Raw genomic sequence first — 19,507 nt, 5'->3', positions numbered from 1 at the left:
AACTCTCACTCCAAAATATTTGTTATAAGCTGAGCTCTTAAGTTCAGAATTCAGCATAGAATTCAATGAAATATGATCCTGCACTAGGCAATAGTTATAAATTATTGGGATTTTTATTATTTTGTTACACATTTTTATTTGTCTAAAACTTCAGCTCTTTTTTTATTTCCAAATCTGCAGTAGAGTTTCTAATTTGAGTTTCCCATAAAGGACACATAGAGGTTGTCTGCAGCACAAAACCTGTTGTTCATCTGCAGGGTAGAGTGTCTTCAATAAACAGTTTTGCTTATTCTTTTGCTTGCTTGTTTTTATTTTTTCCAGAAAATTCTTCCAGGAGGGAACACGTCCTTTGATGTAGTTTTCCTCGCAAGAGTAGTGGGAAATGTAGAGAACACTTTATTTATTAACACTTCTAATCATGGGGTATTTACTTACCAGGTAAGAAACTACATTCTTCCAGAAAACATTGTGAAGTGTGAATCAACTAAAGCAGTATCTTTATGACATGCTTAACCATCCAAGGCTATTTGAACAATAGTTTTTTTCTGACAGCTCAGCTGAAGATGTTCCCATCCCTGCTGCTTGTTGTAACACAGAGATATACACCATTGTAAATAGCTGTAGGGCAGTACTATAACCCAGATTGATGAAATTAAACTTTCTTATGTGTGTTATTTTAGTAGCTCATTGCAATGAATCCACCTCATTCTTTAGCTCTGTACTCATCTGATCCAGTGACAAGACAATTTTATTCATTAAGCTGGCAAAAATTTCTTGAGATTCAGGAAGATAAACCGTAGAGTTGAGAGAGTCTGAAAAGTGAGAGAAATGCTTTTGTTGAAAGAATATGACTACCTTGGCAATGTTTGGAAAACAGCAACAAAAAACACTTCCCATATGGACAGTCTGTTCCATTATTATAGAATCACAGAATGGTTTGGGTTGGAAGGGACCTTTAAAGTTCATCTAGCTTCAAACCCCACTGCATGGGCAGGGACACCTCCCACAAGACCAGGTTGCTCAGAGCCCCATCCAACCTGGCCTTGAACATTTTGCAGGGAGAGGGTATCCACAACTTCTTCTAATGGTATGTTTAAAAAATATTTCAAGTCTTTTTAGCCTTTAGCTGCTCTTTAGTGTTTCAGAGTTTCAGGGAAAAAAAAGATGGTATTTTGACTTTCTGTGTCCTAAATATGTCAACATAAGTAAGTATTAGCTATGAGAAATACCCCTTAGCTGTCAAATGGTTGCTTTATGTTAGTGCTTTAGCATGATAGTGGTTGTAAATGTTTGGTTAGAAGTATACTATTAAATTCATTGAAAAAGAGTACTTGGTACATTACTAAAATTGGCACACGTTTGTTAGGCTCTGCAGCAAACACCTACACTTGCTTTTTCTTGTTTTTCTTTTTCTGGATCAGGTGTTTGGCATTGGAGTCCCGAACCCCTACCGATTGCGCCCATTTATTGGGGCACGAGTTCCTGTAAATAGCAGCTTTTCTCCTATAATAAATATACATAACCCTCACAGTGAACCTTTGCAGGTGAGCCTAAGAGAGAACCATTACATGCTTATTTATTTTTATGATATTAAATTGAAGGTCATGTTGATACTTCTTAAAATTGCGTTTGAATGTTGAAGCTGTTTGAGGCCAAGTCTTTCATGTTATATAAATGTTTTTCTGTTAAAATGTTAATCAGTTGTTCTAGAAATAGTAGATTTAGCATATAGTTCTCTTTATTTTGCTAAATTGATGTTTTGCTATAAAATTTCCACTTTTAAATGGTCAGAATTACAGAAAAATAAAGAGTTAAACTTCACTGGTAATCAAGAAAGATACTGAAGCAAACCAAGTAAAATAGATCTTGTGCTTTTAATCCGGGTCTGCCTCTTAACTTCCTTCTGCTTGTTTTGCACACCATCAGGTGTCTTTACAGTGTACCCTAGTATGCAGTGTTGGCAAGCATTCTTACCTTAATGCAGGATTGATGTCTGTACCTAAGCAAAGAATCAGATGAATAGTCCATTGATAAATGTCACCTGATCCTGTTAACTGATCCGCAGCCTCTGAAATGCTACTGAAAGCATATAAAGTGTAGCACTAGCAAATGGCTGTGTCATAATGAAAAGTGAATTAACAAGATACTACAATGGTCAAATAGTTGCTAACCCATGACCTTGCACATTGTAATACCTGCTAGTTAAAACAGGGTCCCTTTATAAAGTTCAGTTGCTAACATTTTCCTGTTATCTGCCTCAGGTGGTAGAAATGTATTCCAGTGGAGGTGATCTCCATTTAGAGCTTCCAACAGGTCAGCAAGGAGGTACAAGGAAGCTATGGGTAAGTAGCAATGTCTTGCATCATTCACTGTGTTTGTTTGGGGAGATTATATTTTTATTTTAGGTTTTGGGTTTTTTTAACAATGGTGTTTCACATCATGTAATTATTAAAAATGCTCCATAAAAATGAAATTATAACAGGGCCTGCTAATAGTATGGTAATATGAATTGAAGCAAGATTTAATTAAAAGAAGCCATTGCTATTGAGCTCTGCTTTTTTGAAATGAGAAGAAGATTGATTCCCAGTAGAATGAATTACACCTTCTTGAGCATTGAGGACAATGTAGTCCTTCCAGTGTCCTAACTCACAGGAGAAATATATGACTTTTTTTGTCTGGAATAGACCTTAGAGTCTTTGGGCTCTAAAACTTTTCACTTGCTTAAATGTATCATTACAGTCACTGACAGTTAACTTCTATTGTAATGAGTAAACCCAGGATATTTCCAAGTGAGCTAAGAAAGGACAAAAATTGCAAACAAGTGAGTGTGACTACAGACTTAAAAAAAATGCAGTGCAATGGGTACACAGATGCTGAGAATAGAGGTAAAAATTAAAATGGATTTTTAAAAATGAAGGTTCTAATGTTTAGGCACCTTAATCAAATGCCATTCCTTCTAAAGATAGTCTCTTCCTTGTTGACAAAAGCTGACTTAAAGGGAATGTTGAATTCTGTAGCTGTTAGTAGGTACAGAAGAAACAGGTTAAAGCTCCAAACAAAAGAAGAGTTTTAGATGTCTGGTTTACTTCTAGTTCTGTTTCTTCAAACAATGATGACATGCGTGTGAGAGCTTCCAGTGTATTGTATGAAATGGTAGTTAGGTTAATACTAGTCAGCATTCTTGGTTTTCATATCAGCCACTGATATTTCAAAACAATAAAGCAAATAGAAGTAATTAACTGGTAAACATTCAGATACATTATTGTATTGCTTATGTCAAGAGCTGCACTGCAGTAAGAAAAAACTGCAAAGTAGAAGTCCTTTGAAATAGGATGATGGTGTTTTAACATACGAATGTGCATCACTGTCTGAAATGGTTTTGATACCAAATGTGTGGATGATTGCATGAAGCAGTGGGCATATGCAGGATTATTTTTGTAATCACTGTTCAAAGTTACTTGAGAGATACGACAAACCTTGGATCCCTGGCTACACATATGGAAGAGTCAGATCAATATCCTTTGAAACATTAACAAATGACTGCATTACATTAGGTCTGTGATAAGTGTGAAAACAGAACTTAAAAGCTTTTAGTTTAGAGACTCACCAAGTAGTACAGTTGAAACTAGTTACATTGATGCTTAATGGTTTTTAAAGAATGCATCTACAGTTATTGTGCCATGGAAAAATACAGCTTGATCTCCTCAGTGGATTGGTGGGAGTTGATACTACAGAAAGCACTGAAGGGTGATGTGAGACAACTGGCACCTATATGGGTTACATCCTGTCCAGTTTCCTTTATCTAAAACAAAAGAAAGAATCTGTCAATTGAAACATCAATCAATGCAAGGACTACTCATCATAAATTCCCACTTTCTGACATACTTATTTGCATTTCAAGAGGAAGAAGCTCTAAATTGCAAAGCAAGGTTTTAATCTGTTCATTTAAAAAAAAAAAAAAAGGAAGAAGAAAATATCCGGTTTCCCAGCCCTTTTGTACTGTGAAGGGGGGAATATGCAACGTTAGTATTTCAGCACTGTTTCTGAACCTCGTCTTGTGCTGCAGCTGTGTCCAGCAAGTTCAAAAAGAGTTGTTTTTCAAACCATGAATGCAGATTGGACGTGATGGAATAGGGTTGGTACAGAAACTAAGAAACTAAAACACATTTTGACTTTTTTTTGCTCTAAATTGCTTGGAGATTAAAAAGCTGCAGCTCCACAAGCTTCTGGTTACTTGCAGTTCTTCCATTATTTTAGTTTGCCTTTAGTTAGATGATTTTGACATCTGTTTCTATAGCACTGAAACTGTTTGCCCTGTATCTACTTTGGAGAAAAAGAATGATTAGAGTTTGCCAAAACAATGTTTGATGTTAATGCACTCAATAACATTTTTAGTAGATTTTGCTTATTGGCAGATTTTGTCAATTTAGTCAATTTATTGTCTCTTTACCACAATTTTAATATATGAAACTTAAATGGGACATGAAAGTTCTCTTGTATATACCTATTTTTAATCAGTCTTTTATTAGATGATTACAACTATCCTTACTAAATGTAATGGCAATTTTAATAACATGCATTCTATCTCTTGCTGCTTTTGCACCTTTTTATCTTAATACAATTCTAGTCATTGCTTCTCTGGTAAAATTTTCATGTGGCACCTTTTTTTTGTAATTACTGCAGTCTCATAGATGTGCTTTGATTATTTATCAGGAAATACCTCCCTATGAAACAAAAGGAGTGATGAGAGCCAGCTTTTCTTCAAGAGAAGCAGATAATCATACAGCCTTCATTAGAATAAAAACAAATGCCTCTGACAACACAGAATTTATCATCCTCCCTGTTGAAGTAGAAGTTACTACAGGTTTGTTAAAAAGTGATTGGGGTTTTTTTGTTTGGTTTTGAAGTTCTTTAGCTTAATTAACTTAATGCACAATAAGAAAATGGCAGCTTTTCTCCCTTTTTTCTTACAGCGCCAGGAATCTATTCATCAACAGAAATGCTAGATTTTGGTACACTACGAACACAAGGTAAATTATGCTTCAGGTCTCAAAGTATTCATAAGGAGTAGGGTGGGGAGGAGAAAGCCCCCTTACCTTTGTATTACTATTCAGGGTTGCTTGTCGAATGATGCTTTTCAATAGCCAGAGCTTCAAAAGAAGGATAACAATGTGTTACAACAGCACACAAAAGTCACTCACCTGCAAGTATGTTTGAGATATGAACAAACAACAGTTTGTTGCAGATCCAGTTATAAGCCTAATAATATCACTAGTCTTCCAGAGTTGTGTGTGGCTGAGTCTGAAAGCCATTCTCAGTTTACCTAATTTGTGAACTTGTTTTGAAAGGCTGCTTTACAGCTGCACAAGTTGTAATGATTTTCAGACACAAGGAATAATGAAAGTTATAACTGAAATTTAATCAAACTTGTTGCCTGTGTTATTTTTAAGTGCTACTTACGTTTTGTGCCTAACAGTTTTAATGTTGTTTAGTGACTTTAAAAAAATACATCTCTGTGGCTGAAAGTAGTAAAACCAAAGGTACCTTTTGAAACTGTAAAAGGAATTTGTTGCTAAAGAAAGGCAGTATATATCTTCTTTCAACTAAAAAACATAGTTTGAAGTATTTGTTCTTTGTCAATTACTTAGCATGTAAAGATTGTAAAATAATAATATTTTCTGCTGAATATTGGTGCATCTGCCAAAATCATTCCTTGCAGTATTTTTAGCCTGTTCATTTTTTAATGTGCTAGAAATACAAGTGGTTAGCTGAAGCATGTAATACCTATTCATGCACAAAAGTGCAGCTTCTAAGTGTGTCAGATTTGTGGGACCAGCTATATATTTAGAATGACTGTACTGTCATGTTAGTCTGGCTTTTAAAAACTGAACAACAATGGGTTCACATGAGAAATAAGCAAGTGCAGATGACTTTGTATATGGTTTTTATGTTGAAGTAGCCTAATAGCCAGGTGTGGTTTTTTCTTTAACAGATCTTCCAAAAATTTTAAATCTGCATTTATTAAATTCAGGAACAAAGGATGTGCCAATTACAGTAAGTTTTATTTCCTTTCAATTTGAAACTTTCTACTTGGATTTAATTTCTGTCATAAAAATTAATCATTCACAGGTTCTCCATGTAGTGTTCAGAATTAGAAGCTAGGTGATGTGTTACTGAAAACATGAGGTAAATATTCTATGTGGTGAAATTTATTTGCTTCCTAACCTTCTCTGAGCAGCTGTTTTAGCATTTATAGACTGTGCCTGCAATATACAAGCCTCTGTAAGCTTTTATATTTGAGAACTGTAACTCTCATTCAGTGAGAGGTTAATGCAGAGTCCGTGGGATTCTTCGTCCTCATCACAGCCTCCATGAGAGTGTACAAAGTGGTTGTCCAACATAATCTTTCAAGATGAGCAAAGGGCAGCTTTCAAAAGCACACTGTAAAATGACCCTCGGATTTTTTTAGGTTATCTGCTTTGTAGCTTGAAATAAGTAAAAAAGCCTGCCAACAGTCTAAAGCCCTTTCCAGTGAGATCACTACAGCTTGCACATGAAGTGCAGCCAGCTTCAAAATTCTAGGGTTTGGATTTTCTCCTTTCTATTTTTGTTACAGAATTTTGGCTCTAGGCCGTTAGTTGCCTTTGTTCATTCATATCTTTTTCCTGTGTAATTTTTTCTCATCGCCCACTATTTTTCTCACTTCTTCCTTCTCCCCTTCCTGTCTTCCTTGTTTTCCAGATTTAGTTGTGTAGCTAGATATACCTTGTCCCAGTGCACTTCAAAAAGTGTTGTGTTGAAAAGAAACCAGAGGAGCCAGAAGAATGACTGAAGAATTAGTAATGGTTTCATAGTGAGCTCTTCAGGAGTATTTCTGTGTTTTTTAAAGCTTATAGCTGTAACTGTAGGGAATAGTATTTTAACAGTAGAGGTCTAACAAAAAATTAAGATACTGGAACCTGAAATTAGATTAATTTAGACTAGAAACAGTACAGATTTTTAGTAATGAGGATAGCTTTCCCTGTGATAACAGTCCATTGCAATGCTTGCTAAGTTGTTCAGTGTAGTGCATACATAATTGAATTAATCAAAGCCCTAATATTTATTATATATATTTATTGCTTTAATAAGGTCAGGTGATCCTGTAAGGTGTTTCATGACCTTTTAAGCTATGAACCAGCTTCCATGGAGGGATTTTATTAAAAAAACCCCAACAACCTGGATTGGGCATTTACAATCAGAGAGGTGGTAAAGGTGTTGAATTATTTTTCCAGCTGTGTCTTATTATGTCAAGTTCATATTATATATGCCAGGTTTTTGGCATAGGGACATTTTTTGGTGGCCTATATTTTTTTAAGTGTGTAATATACTGCCTAGTACAATCCAGATACCTATATATTCAAATAAACAGTATCACTTCTAATATCTGATAACATAGTACCCAATTCATATTCCTCCATTAAAAAAACCTACCCATTTTTTAAAGATAAGTTTTTGGACCTTAGGCTATAGACCACAGTCTGCAGTCTAATGGAAGATTATATAATTTGACAACCAATGTACATTTAATGACAGAAATTTTCTAGGTGAATTATTCTTTTGCAGTGTCTCAAAGCAGTAAGATTGGGGGCTAAATGATTTTAGGACTCACTTTTGCAATGATGAAGTTACCATATAGGTCCAGGTCCAGTCAATTGTTCTTATTAAGGCATAGATTTGTGGTGAAGTTTGTAATGTTTCTAGAATTTGAAGCACTGTGTGAATTTCTGTTGCTATGCCAATCAAGGAATTTCAAAGTGGTAAGCAAGAGTAAAGAATTTTTGGAAGGAGCCTGGTGAATAGCTTACTTCTAGGAAAGTTGAGAAATGGATTTCAGACCCTTTAGAGCTAAGGTTTAAAAGCAGTGAGACACAGCTCTGTGACAAATTTTATCTTAATGTCAAAAGAAAAGGCCAAGGCTATATTTAGCGTATATTTAAGCTGGGTGCTGGAGGAACTAAATATCTTCAGGTCATCTGTGTATGAGATGGCTAATATTGTTGCCAGAGTTGTTGTTGTTCTGCCTTTAAGTACTTAATCATGCTGTGGTCCAACAAATTGGCTGAGGAAAATACAAGTGAGTCACTTGACTTTGTTTTTTGTGTTCCAAAACTCTATAAAAACTTCCTTAATTAGGTTTTGTAGGGTTCTCTCCATTATTAGGGAGAATCATGTTTATTTCCTGACTGGATGAGCTGTTCTCATGCTACAACAATTAAAGCATGCTATTGAAAATCTAATAAATGTAGATGGATGAACACACTATTCCTTTCATGGAATGAAATTTTTATTTTTTTATTTTTTTTTTTTTAAGGCAGTTTAAGCCCATTTGATTGATAAAAGCAATGGCACACTTGAAAATTTGACCTCCTGGTCATGTGGGATGCATAAAAAATCAGGAACTTCAGGATAGCCATATATTGAAGCTGAGTTCTGTCAGTTTGAAACTGAAAGTGTTTGTTTAAAAAAGTGTTCACTTCTGTCACAATTCACATACTTGAGAGTAGATTTGCTTCCTTATTAGCCCACAAGCTGTTTACTTCTGAGTTATGTTTTCAGTCTGCACATTTCAGTCGCCACATCTCAAAGTTATTAAGGGAAAGTTAGCTCACAGGATTAAAATGTAGTAGTAGTTTACTCTGTAGTTACTCTGAATTATGCTGTATGGTGAAAGTCAACTTCAGCTAGCTCATTGGGTTAGTGTCTAAACCAAAGGCCAAGTTAGTACCAATAGAATAATTATGCTTATAGTAACTGTGTCTGTAGAAGTGAATAAAACAGGATAGAGGTGGTTTTGACACTCACTGAACCAGCTTTAGTCTGCTGCCTGTAGCCACTGTTCTTGTTCCTCTTGCAGCAGGGTAGATGTCTCTTATTATCTGTAAGCAAAAGCCTACAGTCTGCTCAGTCTTTGGATTAGTAGTCTAGGTGGAGAAGACAAAACTATGCTAGAGAGCTTGATGACAGGTAAACAGTATGGATGACCATGTGTCAAGTGTCTCAACAAATACACTTATAGGTGTAGTCTGAGAGTCCTTAAACTTTCAAAGTCCTTCCCAGTAACTACGGCAGCAGCTCAAAGCTTCCCCTCCCAGCTGTGTTCTCTAGAACATTTAACATCTTTATTTTCTGCTCTTAGATATCTTGACTGAGGCACTCCATGGGAGAACCATGTGTTAATGAAGTATGTCTGTTTGAAAGTCTTCTCCACAGAAGTTTCTGTCAGGACATTTTTGGAGAAAATTGCTGGTATTAGATTATTGATGACACACGCTCTGCAGGTTTTCTCATGACCTGTCCATATTTGATGATTCATAGGGCATATCTCAAGTCAAGTTTTGCTTGGGCTTTATTTTTGAAGTAGGTTAAAATTTGAGAAAGGTGAAGTTTAAAGGATTCTTGAGGATGTTTTTCCTTTAGTTGTCTACATTCTCTGTTTCCTTTTATAGTATGTAATCAAACAACAAATGAGAAAAGTACATGATGGAGTTAAGGAATCTTCAGCAAAGCAGTGCTAAATTTCTTCCTTAACAAAATCTGTTATAGATGTTTTGAGTAACTACACTGAGGTTTGCTACACTTGAGGTTTAAGAGATGCAACTCTGTCACCTGCCATTTTTCTGGCAACAAGCTGTCCTTTTTAATATTTCAAATTTGATTTACTAAATACAGTCAGCATAATTCAGAATTCAGTAATAAAAAACAGCCTTTTGCATGAGAAGATATACTAGAAATTGTTATCCTTTCTGCCATGCAAAAGCTATGAACTTGTTAACAGCTTTGTTTTCACCTGCTTTAAGAGGCTTTTTCTAAGATGACAAGATCTCAGTTTGGTTATATACATTTTATTAAAAGAAAATTGTGGTAACTGTGAATTGATCATGGAGAGAAACAGCGAGTATCTGCACCGTGTGTGGGCAGATAGTTGACAAAGGTCAGTACTATAAATCAAAAATGCAAAATTCAAAGTTAACAGATTATTCATTAGCTGCAGGAGCAGTGCTGCTTGTTTCCTCTATGGATCATTTGACCTGCAAGAACTAAATTACCTGTGCATGATTTTCTGGCTGTAATTTGCAATCAAGGGTAGCTTAGCTTGGAAGAACTGTAATTGGTTTGTTCCACTGGTTGTCTGCCCTGCTTCACTCTGACCAAGAGTCAGCTGCTTATGAAGCAGGTGCTAAACCTCTGCAGCCCAGCATAAGGTAAACCAGCACTCCTTTCAGTTTCCTTAGTACAGCATCCTGCAATTTGCAGAAGCTTAACAGTTTCTACATAAGCAACTGAGCTGTTCTTACAGCAGGAGAAGACAGCTGGGAAGAAGGAATCATGGCAGCTGTCCTTATTTTAATCAAAATAAGAATAAGAGCATTTAAATGCTACGTGCCTGGTTTCTTGCTGTGGAATCTAGATAAAGAGTTTCCTAGCAATCTTTATAGAGCTCTCAGATACTGACAAAGAATCCACGATCCTGCTGCAATATAAATGAGTTCTGGCTAATAACTGACACAATTGCTATTCCAGAAATGCCCATTTATTTTAAAACAGTAATCCTCAGATACAAGTGGTAATCTTGTAAAATGTTGATACAGAATGAGTGTAATCTCAGATTTTCAAAGCTGTTCTCTATACAGTTAACTTTTTTTGTCCTGTAGCAGCTCTGCCAACTTAGCATGAGATCAGAGACAAGGTAGATGTCTGTATCACCACCAACTGCTTTGTTAATGAGTGCAGTGAAAATAAATAATCCAGCTATTGTAACCTTGCAGTGTTAAGAATACAAAATAAATCTCAAGTAAAACTTATTTTCTACTTTATTAGCATCTTCCTGCCCATACTGTCACTTCATCCAGTATTCCCAAGCTGAAAGCTCGATTGCCCACTTCTTGAATACTGACTTAATTTGGTGGACCTGAAAAATATTCTAAAGCCTCTTATAATGCTGCTTTTTTAACCTGTAAGAACTCAGGCACAATTAGTTGCTGTTGTATCACTTCGAAGGTTATATGAAGGCAATGCGTGTTGATACTGATAAATTTACAGGTGCTTTATATTTGATTCTTTGCAGAGTGTTAGACCTACACCACAGAATGAAGCTATAACAGTACATTTCAAGCCAGTTACGTTAAAAGCCTCTGAAAGTAAATATACCAAAGTTGCAAGTATTAGCTTTGATGGTAAGTACTGCATGTCTCTTCCTAGAACTTGCTGAAACTTCATGCGTTGTTTTCCACTCTCGTAACAAAATTTTGTTTGTAACATTGAGAAGGAAGTGGAGATTTCCACCCAGGTAAAGGCTTTGCAGTTCTCTTAAGTTATTGCTGAAGTGATCATCTCTGAACATAATCGGCAAGTAACTTATGCTAGTGAGGGGAGAATGAATTCTTAAGCAAACTTCTGGTGTGTATAAAAAAATGGAACTTGTTTACCAGATTTCCATTAATGATAATTCTTTATGTTAAAACACAGATTATTTAAAATGTGCTGTTAGTCTAAATAGGCATTTGGTTTTGAGAAATCCTAGTAAAACCAGGACAAGTTCCTCACTGTAGTAGGTATTAGATGAGAGTATTTCTCTTGGATTGCCAGTTGATCCTTCTGAAATTTAGAAAATAATCCAAAATCTTATTTCTAAAAAAATGACGTTTTATGTTGGAATGCCCACGGAATTAGGACTGTCATGCTTTCTTTCAAGAAAGTCAGTGGCAACCTGGCTTGTATTAGAAATAGTGTGGCCAGCAGCAGCGGAGAGGTGATTGTCCCCCTGTGTTCAGCATTGGTGAGGCCACACCTGGAGTTTTGTGTCCAGTTTTGGGCACCTCAATTCAAGAGAGATCTCGAGGTGCTGGAGCGAGTACAGAGGAGGGCAGCAAAGCTGGTGAAGGGCCTAGAGAATAAATCTTATGAAGAACACTTGAGGGAGCTGGGAATGTTTAGTTTGAGGAAGAAGAGGTTGAGGAGAGACCTCATCAGTCTCTACAACTACCTGAAAGGTCATTGCAGAGAGGTTGGTGCTGGTCTCTTCTCACAGGTAATTAGTGACAGAACAAGAGGGAATGGCTTCAAGCTGCAACAGGGGAGGTTAAGACTGGACATGGTTGGACACTGGCGTAGGCTGCCTAGGGAGGTGGTGGAGTCACCATCCCTGGATGTGTTTAAGGGCCATTTGGATGTGGTGTTGGTGGATCTGGTTTAGGGGAGAACTTTGTAGAGTAGGGATGATGGTTGGACTTGGTGATCCCAGGGGTCTTTTCCAGCCTGAATGGTTTTATGTTTCTATGGTCTTGAGAACCTTACTGTTGAAAGCCTGCCTATTTTATTTTCCTACCTTGAATTCATATTAAAAAAAAAAAAGGGAGGTGAAGGGGGAAAAACCTTTTACTGGTGTTACCTTTCATATAAAGATATGTTATGTATGCTGATACTGATTTTGATGTATATCTTTATGAAATAAGTGCTGGGTCATTTCTCTCCTACATAGTGTAACTGTAAATGCTGACATTTTGTAGAAAGGCACCTCAATTTTTATACAGATTTTAATCAACTGTCAGAATGCTATAGACCTGCTCAGATGTTACTGCTTTAAGATAATAATTGGTACTGTACGTCTCTCTGCTAGGATTGCTTAGAAAGGGAAGTTTATAGATAAAATGTTCATTTCAGGTAGACATTATTTTGGAAATTGTATACACAGAGAGAAGATGATTGATTTATTTTATTGGTTTAGATTTTTTAGTAGCTTACAATTTGTAAGATGAGTGAAGTATGTTTTAGCCTACAAATAAATTTTTAATAGCTATACTTCTTCAGTCTGAGGTGGTAACATGTTCAGATCTTGAAGCTGGAGCAGGAATTGTTATGTGTCTACCTACTGGCTAACATGTGGTAGAACTTTGGATGGAATGTTATTTGGGAAAAAATACCCAGTTTGGCTGCTTAATGTGTTTAAAGGATTGAGTTGGTGAATTCTTTTCAGAGAAGTAGCCTGCCCTAAATATTTGCTATTTTGGCTGTCCTAATAAACGCAGGGGCTTTAGAAAGCTGATGGTTTCTCTTAACTACTATTTTAATCCCTTGATTTTTCTGGCAGTGTTGCTGCCAGGATAACACCACTTGTTCTTTGATCTTGGGGCTTCTGTGAGCTTCGTTATTGGGGCTTGTGTAGTGTGGATTCTGATTCAATTTCTGTAAAGTTTAGCTTGTCTTTGATTTCTTCATTATTATAATGCTGTGTTCCTGGCCCAAAGTCTTGCTTGACTGGTACGTCTAAGTGAAGTAGAATAGCCCAGCCAAGTTCCTTTTCTGTTAGTGGAGGAATAGGTGTATTCCATACTCTGAGTGGAGAGTTCAGCTCACCTTGGATCTGCATTATCCTCTGGACAAGTCCAAGTTACTTATTTGACAGGAACAAGCAGGCTTTCCAATTGTAGATAAGGTTACTAACTCAGGCAGATCAACTAACTGCTCTTCTTAGACTGATTCCATGTCATTTGCTTATTGAAATCTCCTTAAGATCTGTTTTTCTCTTCTGTGATACTTCATCTCTGGGCTAGCTCTGTGCTTTTATTCTTGCATTGGTACTAACCTAACAGACCATTACTTTGTCTACTTCAACAAACTTATATTCTTGTGTGCACAGCATCAAAAGCAAAAAAAGCGTCACAGTCTTCTGGGAAAATAACTGTGAAAGCAAAAGAGAAGAGCTACTCCAAACTTGAGATACCGTATCAAGCAGAAGTGTTGGATGGGTAAGCGTGCAGTAATTGAACATAGTTCAAAAATTAAATGCTGTAAATTTGCTGATGTAACAGAGCATTTAGGCTTTTTAGGGGGAGAAGGGATATGAAGGTGTGATACCTGAGTTTGCTGAACTTGGAGCTCGTTTAGAGCTACAATTACTGATTTTTTTTTATTATTTTTTTTTTCTGATTTTACACTAGTAGATGAGGTCTGCATAGTAATAATGTTTAAGCTGGTTTCAAGGCTTGGATTCAAAGTGGCCATAGTGATTGGTTTTTCAGAGCAGTTGAAGGCTGCAGATGAGACATTTTAAAAATGCAGTATTGGAAATTTTTCCAGTTGTGTGTTTGTTGTTCTATCACTGTGTGAAGTAAAGGTAGATAAAGTATTTTGAGCTTAAGCAAAATTTTAGAAGAACTGTCATTACCTCTTTTTTTTATTTATTTATGAAGTATGGCTAAGTTGACTTTAAAATTATTGTTGAAACAGAGTGCTATTTTACCAACAGAGCTGACAGTGTTTTCAAGGCAAACAAACTAAATCTTAATGATCAGAACTGTGCTGCAGACACCTAATTTGGCTAATAAGGCACATACACAATTTGCAAGCTATCTTAAGCACTTCTTTTTAGGCATCCTAATATGTTGATTCACGTGTTTTCTTATCTCTTTTTAATTCCTTAATTGTCAATGCCTCTGTAGTGCTGCTAATACAGTTTCAACATGCAGTGGTGTTTAAACATTTTTGCTATTGGATTGAATGAATTCTGGTCTTTTGTGTAAGAAAAGCATTTTTATGTTTGAGGGAAGTCTGAATTTTTCTCATACTGTTGTCTTTCAATAGATATTTAGGATTTGATCACACTGCCACACTTTTCCACATCCGAGACAGTGCTGCTGATTCCGTGGAAAGACCAATCTATCTAACGAACACATTCAGTTTTGCAGTCCTCATACATGATGTTGTGTTACCAGAAGAAGCAAAACCAATGTTTAAAGTAAGCCCCATTTCAGTGCACATTTTAACCTAATAGTAAATTTTTAAATGTGTTGCACTTTCTGAAATTGTAACATTGTTCTTAATTGTTCACTGATCTAGGTCCAGAACTTCAGTAAGCCAGTCTTAATTCCACCTAATGAATCCAGATATATTTTTACACTTCATTTTATGCCTTCCACATCATCTGTTCATATAGATAACAATATTTTACTTATCACCAATGCTTCTAAATTTCACCTACCTGTCCGAGCATACACAGGATTTCTAGATGTAAGTATTTTCCTTTTTTTAGCTACTTTAGGCTAACTAGAGGAAGACTTAATTAGAGACAGACTATTTTTAATTATTTATTCTACTTCTGTAGGAATATAGCTTTCTTAATTTCAAAATTATTTTACCAGTTCTTTCTGTGAACAGCTTTGATTACTGCTGAAAAATTTGGTTTGTACCCTTCAGTTTTACGTAGAAAACTAAATTTTGAGATAGATATGATACCGCTCTATTAGACTTATTAACACATTTGTTAATACCTGAGACTTTGAGCACATTTTATATTAAACTTGTGCTAAAACACCTTTATCAATCTTTCTAGTACTTTGTACTGCCTCCAAAAACTGAGGAACGATTTATAGATTTTGGCATATTGAGTGCAACAGAAGCCACCAGCATTTTATTTGCAGTCATCAACAGCAACCCCATAGAGGTAAGGATAGATTTATTTTCATTTTCCTTTTAAAAAATTTACATCAGTCTTGTTACTGAAAACAGTACCTTTTGTTCTTTTTAAGCTGGCTATAAAAAGTTGGCACATTATAGGGGATGGTTTGGCCATAGAACTTCTGACAACTGAAAAGGGAAACAGAACAACGATAATTGCAAATCACCATGAACTGCAAAATGCTGGTGTATCCGATCAGTCTTCAGTAAGTAATCCTTTGAATCCATTGCTTAAAGCTAGATTGGGAGAGTGGAGGAAGGGGGGCTGGAAAGAGACAGTTTTGTACAGTTTCTTGAAGTTTCATTTTAGGGGTGGGAGAGGGTAGGAATTTTTAATTTTTGTCTGAGTACCATAAAACGTGTAGAAATGTTCAAGCTTATTTTAAGAAGCAGCATTATGTTCACAGTTGGTTAGATTTTGAAAGGGGAAACTTCAGAAGCAGTAACCTCTGTGCCCTCAGATGATTCTCATCATTTATTTGGGAAGAGTAGGAATTTATAACCTCTAAGAATAGATAATTTTTGTGTTAGTAACTTACCTGTTTTTGTTTTTACCACTGACAGTTGTTTTCAATGAATTCTGATTCAGTTAAAAAAAAGTGTTGGTTATGGGTTTTTTTTAGTGAATTTCTTTCCATTTAATGGAATAAAATTATGACTTTTTCCCCCACTATTTACAGGTAATACTAGCATCAGGTTACTATGCTGTGTTTAGAGTAAAACTAATAGCGAAAGAACTTGAAGGAATTCATGATGGAGCTGTACAAATCACGACAGATTATGAGGTACATTCATTGGACATTCATGGTTGCTGCCTAGATGACATGTTCAGTTTTTAAGCATGAAGGTTTAAGAGTTGTATTAGTGGACAAAGTCAGGGAGAAGCTGAAGTTGCACAGGGCCTCTGGAGGTCCAGTTACCTCTGCAAGTTAACCTACATCAAATGACAGTTATGCTACTTATGCTGTGTCTTCTCTGAAGGAGTGAAGAATTATTTTTATTATGATTTTCAGCTGGCTTTCAGAAATATCTGTTTATATCTGACCTAATATTTTGAGGTATGGTTTCTTCAGTGACTTGACACATCCTAAAAACAATACATGGACCTTTTGGCATAATACAAGCTACAGAAAGTGGGAAATTCTGAATTTCTGCCAGCTACTGAGATGTTACACTTTTTTGATGTGTCCATACCTGTTTGTGACCCTTCAGTTAGAGAATTGGATATGGCTTATTTTCTTGCTGCTTCTTAAAAGTTATTCTACTTGTCGTGGTAGCTTTAATAATACATAGAAAAGATCTGTTTGCCTCCTTTTTCGAAGTCTGTGTATACCTCAAGGTGCTACCATGACTTCTAATGTTTTTTTGAGAAGTTCAGTGTATCCTCTTCCCTCATACACATTTACCTTAAGGATATTATTCTGCTGTTTTGACAAAGTAAGCCCTGTTCAAGTGAGACCTATATAACACCCCATTGTGCAGCTTGTATTTTCACTGTGCTTTTGTGTCCCATGTAGAATAGCGTAGTATGACTGAGCAAAGATGGGCTTCCTGACAATGTGGAGTGACTGTTCTGAATATGATAATACCCTGAAATCTTAATTCATGCCTCCATGTTTTAAATGTGTATATAAACCTAGTTTATATTGTAGAATTTTTGGGTTTTGTTATTCTACGAAATTTAAAAGTGCAAGAGACATTTAAAGGCTGAAATATAAGTATTTTTTTTCTAAAATTTTCTTCTTCTTTTTGTCCCCAAGATTTTAACTATACCAGTGAAGGCAGTGATTGCTGTTGGATCACTGACCTGCTCCCCAAAACATGTTTTTCTTCCACCTTCATTTCCGGTAAGAGGCTTGTGTCATGTGTTCTTGCTGTGTTTTTTATTTGTCCTTTTCAAGAGAAACTACTGTCTTGAATTGTTCTGTGTCAAATTGGTGGAGAGGTTGTGCTACAGAACTGCTGATTATTCTGTTTGTTGCTAATTTTGGTGGGCTTTTCATCCTCCAGCATGTTCCAAACACAAGTTATCCCTACATATAATCATAGTTTGCTTCGAATTGGAAGGAACCTTTAAAGGTTATTTAGTCCAACCTTCCTGCAGTAAGTAGGGACATCTTCACCTAGATCGGGTTGCTCAGAGCCTCATCCAGTCTGACCTTGAATGTTTCCAGAGATGAGGGTTCTACTACCTCACTGGGCAACCTGTTCCAGTGTTTCACCACTCTCATTGTAAAAATTTTGTCGTAATATCTAGTTTAAATCTATCTTCTTTCAGTTTAAAACCATTACCCATTGTCTTATCACTACAGGCCCTGTTAAAAAGTTTGTTAGCATCTTTCTAATAGCACCCCTTGAAGTACTGAAAGGCTGCAATAAGGTCTCCCTGGAGCTTTCTCTTCTCCAGGCTGAACTCCAATTCTCTCAGCCTTTCCTCATAGAGGAGGTGTTCCATCCCTTTGATCGTTTTTGTGACCCTCCTCTGTACCTGCTCTAACAAGCCCATGTCTTTCTTACACTGAGGGCTACAGAGTTGGGTGCATTGCTCCAGGTGGGGACTCACCAGAGCAGAGGGAGAGAATCACCTGTCTTGACCTGCTGGTCACATCTCCTCTACTGCCTGCCTGAATGGGATCTTGGGATACTGATATTATCACAAACCTGATTCTGTGTAGCTTCATTGTGATGTAGCTGTGGTCACTTGGTTATTACCAATTTAGGTGCACTGGCACCAAGAGTAAGAGAGATGAAATGGCACAAATACATTTTTCAAATTCCTGCAGTGGAAAGCCAAAGAGAACAAAGTCAACTAATAAACTGACAATTCAGCATAAGAAGTCCTTGGTATCTGTGGAAGTGTTACTGTATTGTTTCCACACTGGAAGTAGGATCTTCTTGAGGGTATGTTGTGAAGTACATGAACAGGAAAGCAAGAGAACTGAGTGGGTCTGCAGCTCTCTGCCGTAGTGTGCAGTGGCTGTTTTCATCCCTGCTCCTGGGTACTGTTCATTTGGTGACTGCACAAAGCAGCCTGTTTGCTCAAAGCTACAGACTCAAGCAGCAGGCTGTTAACCAGTTGGTACTTTCTTCTCACTTGGCATTCAGCATAACCACAGAAGCTCAGGCAGTCAATGCATATTGACTTTGCATTTGGTGTTTAATGGAAGTCTGAACTTTGTGACTTATTGAGGAGTGGAGAATGTAATATGATGGAAAATCATAAGGAGAGAGATTGAATATTGTGAGGGGGAAGCAGCAAATAGAGATGGTAGTTTTCTGAAAGGATAAAACCACATCCATGCATGTTGGTGGAAATGTTTTTTGGTTCCTTGTCTTTCATTCCTGGTCTCAGTCTGTTGTAGAGCACCACCTGTTCTCACCTTCTCTTCTAATACCTCCTTAGTATCTTCTGCTTATCTGCAGTTTGTGTTCTCTTAAATAGTATTTTTTCTCTAGCACTTGATCAAGTACTTTAACTTGCAGATAAGTGGTATTTTTTTAAAAAAAGTAATGCAATAGGCCTCATTGGAGGAAGGTAGATCAGTCAGCAGGACTTCAGTAAGTCATTGCTACATTTGCCCAGTTATCCATTCCATCTCTCTTCTGATGCTCTCCTTCAGAAAATGTTCTGAAGTCTTCTGTTACTCTTGAGGCCAGTCATGCCTGCAGTTGCACAGATCACTTGGTGTTTTTTTCTCTTTAGGATCTATGTTTGTCTGTGTGGCTATATGGCCTCACCTTTATATGGATATTTATTACAGTTACTACTGTATATGTAATTTTTTCAGTGAACTGCTGCATAAGCCTCTGATAAACTGACATAACTTAAAGGTTCTTTTCCCTTTCTTTCACCAAAGATAACGTGATTTCTAATATATATTCTCATATATATATTCTAATTCCTGACAAGTTCATTGTCCCTCTTGAATGCCATGCTAAAATATTTTATTCCATTTTTGGACCATAAAGAAACAATTTTTTTAATCTTCCTTTGTTCTAACTGGAATGGGTA

General features: G+C 36.5%; 1 protein-coding gene across 1 annotated transcript in view; it reads left to right on the top strand.

Moving 5' to 3' along the window:
* The window catches only part of TMEM131 (transmembrane protein 131), an 81,794-nt gene that overhangs the window by 28,598 nt on the left and 33,689 nt on the right, over positions 1-19,507 (top strand). Inside the window, exons 5-18 of the mRNA XM_009998708.1 lie at positions 322-438; positions 1,422-1,544; positions 2,262-2,342; positions 4,714-4,864; positions 4,974-5,030; positions 5,993-6,054; positions 11,108-11,216; positions 13,679-13,787; positions 14,623-14,776; positions 14,878-15,048; positions 15,371-15,481; positions 15,567-15,701; positions 16,176-16,280; positions 17,256-17,342. Of these exons, the coding sequence (XP_009997010.1) occupies positions 322-438; positions 1,422-1,544; positions 2,262-2,342; positions 4,714-4,864; positions 4,974-5,030; positions 5,993-6,054; positions 11,108-11,216; positions 13,679-13,787; positions 14,623-14,776; positions 14,878-15,048; positions 15,371-15,481; positions 15,567-15,701; positions 16,176-16,280; positions 17,256-17,342 (1,572 nt within the window). The remainder of the gene's footprint in view (positions 1-321; positions 439-1,421; positions 1,545-2,261; positions 2,343-4,713; positions 4,865-4,973; positions 5,031-5,992; positions 6,055-11,107; positions 11,217-13,678; positions 13,788-14,622; positions 14,777-14,877; positions 15,049-15,370; positions 15,482-15,566; positions 15,702-16,175; positions 16,281-17,255; positions 17,343-19,507) is intronic.

The sequence above is a fragment of the Chaetura pelagica genome, unplaced genomic scaffold, assembly GCF_000747805.2.
Source record: "Chaetura pelagica isolate M959 unplaced genomic scaffold, ChaPel_1.0 scaffold120, whole genome shotgun sequence".
NCBI classification, from domain to species: domain Eukaryota; kingdom Metazoa; phylum Chordata; class Aves; order Apodiformes; family Apodidae; genus Chaetura; species Chaetura pelagica.
Note: the sequence above shows the minus strand (reverse complement) of the source record. Positions and strands in the feature narration are given on the sequence as shown.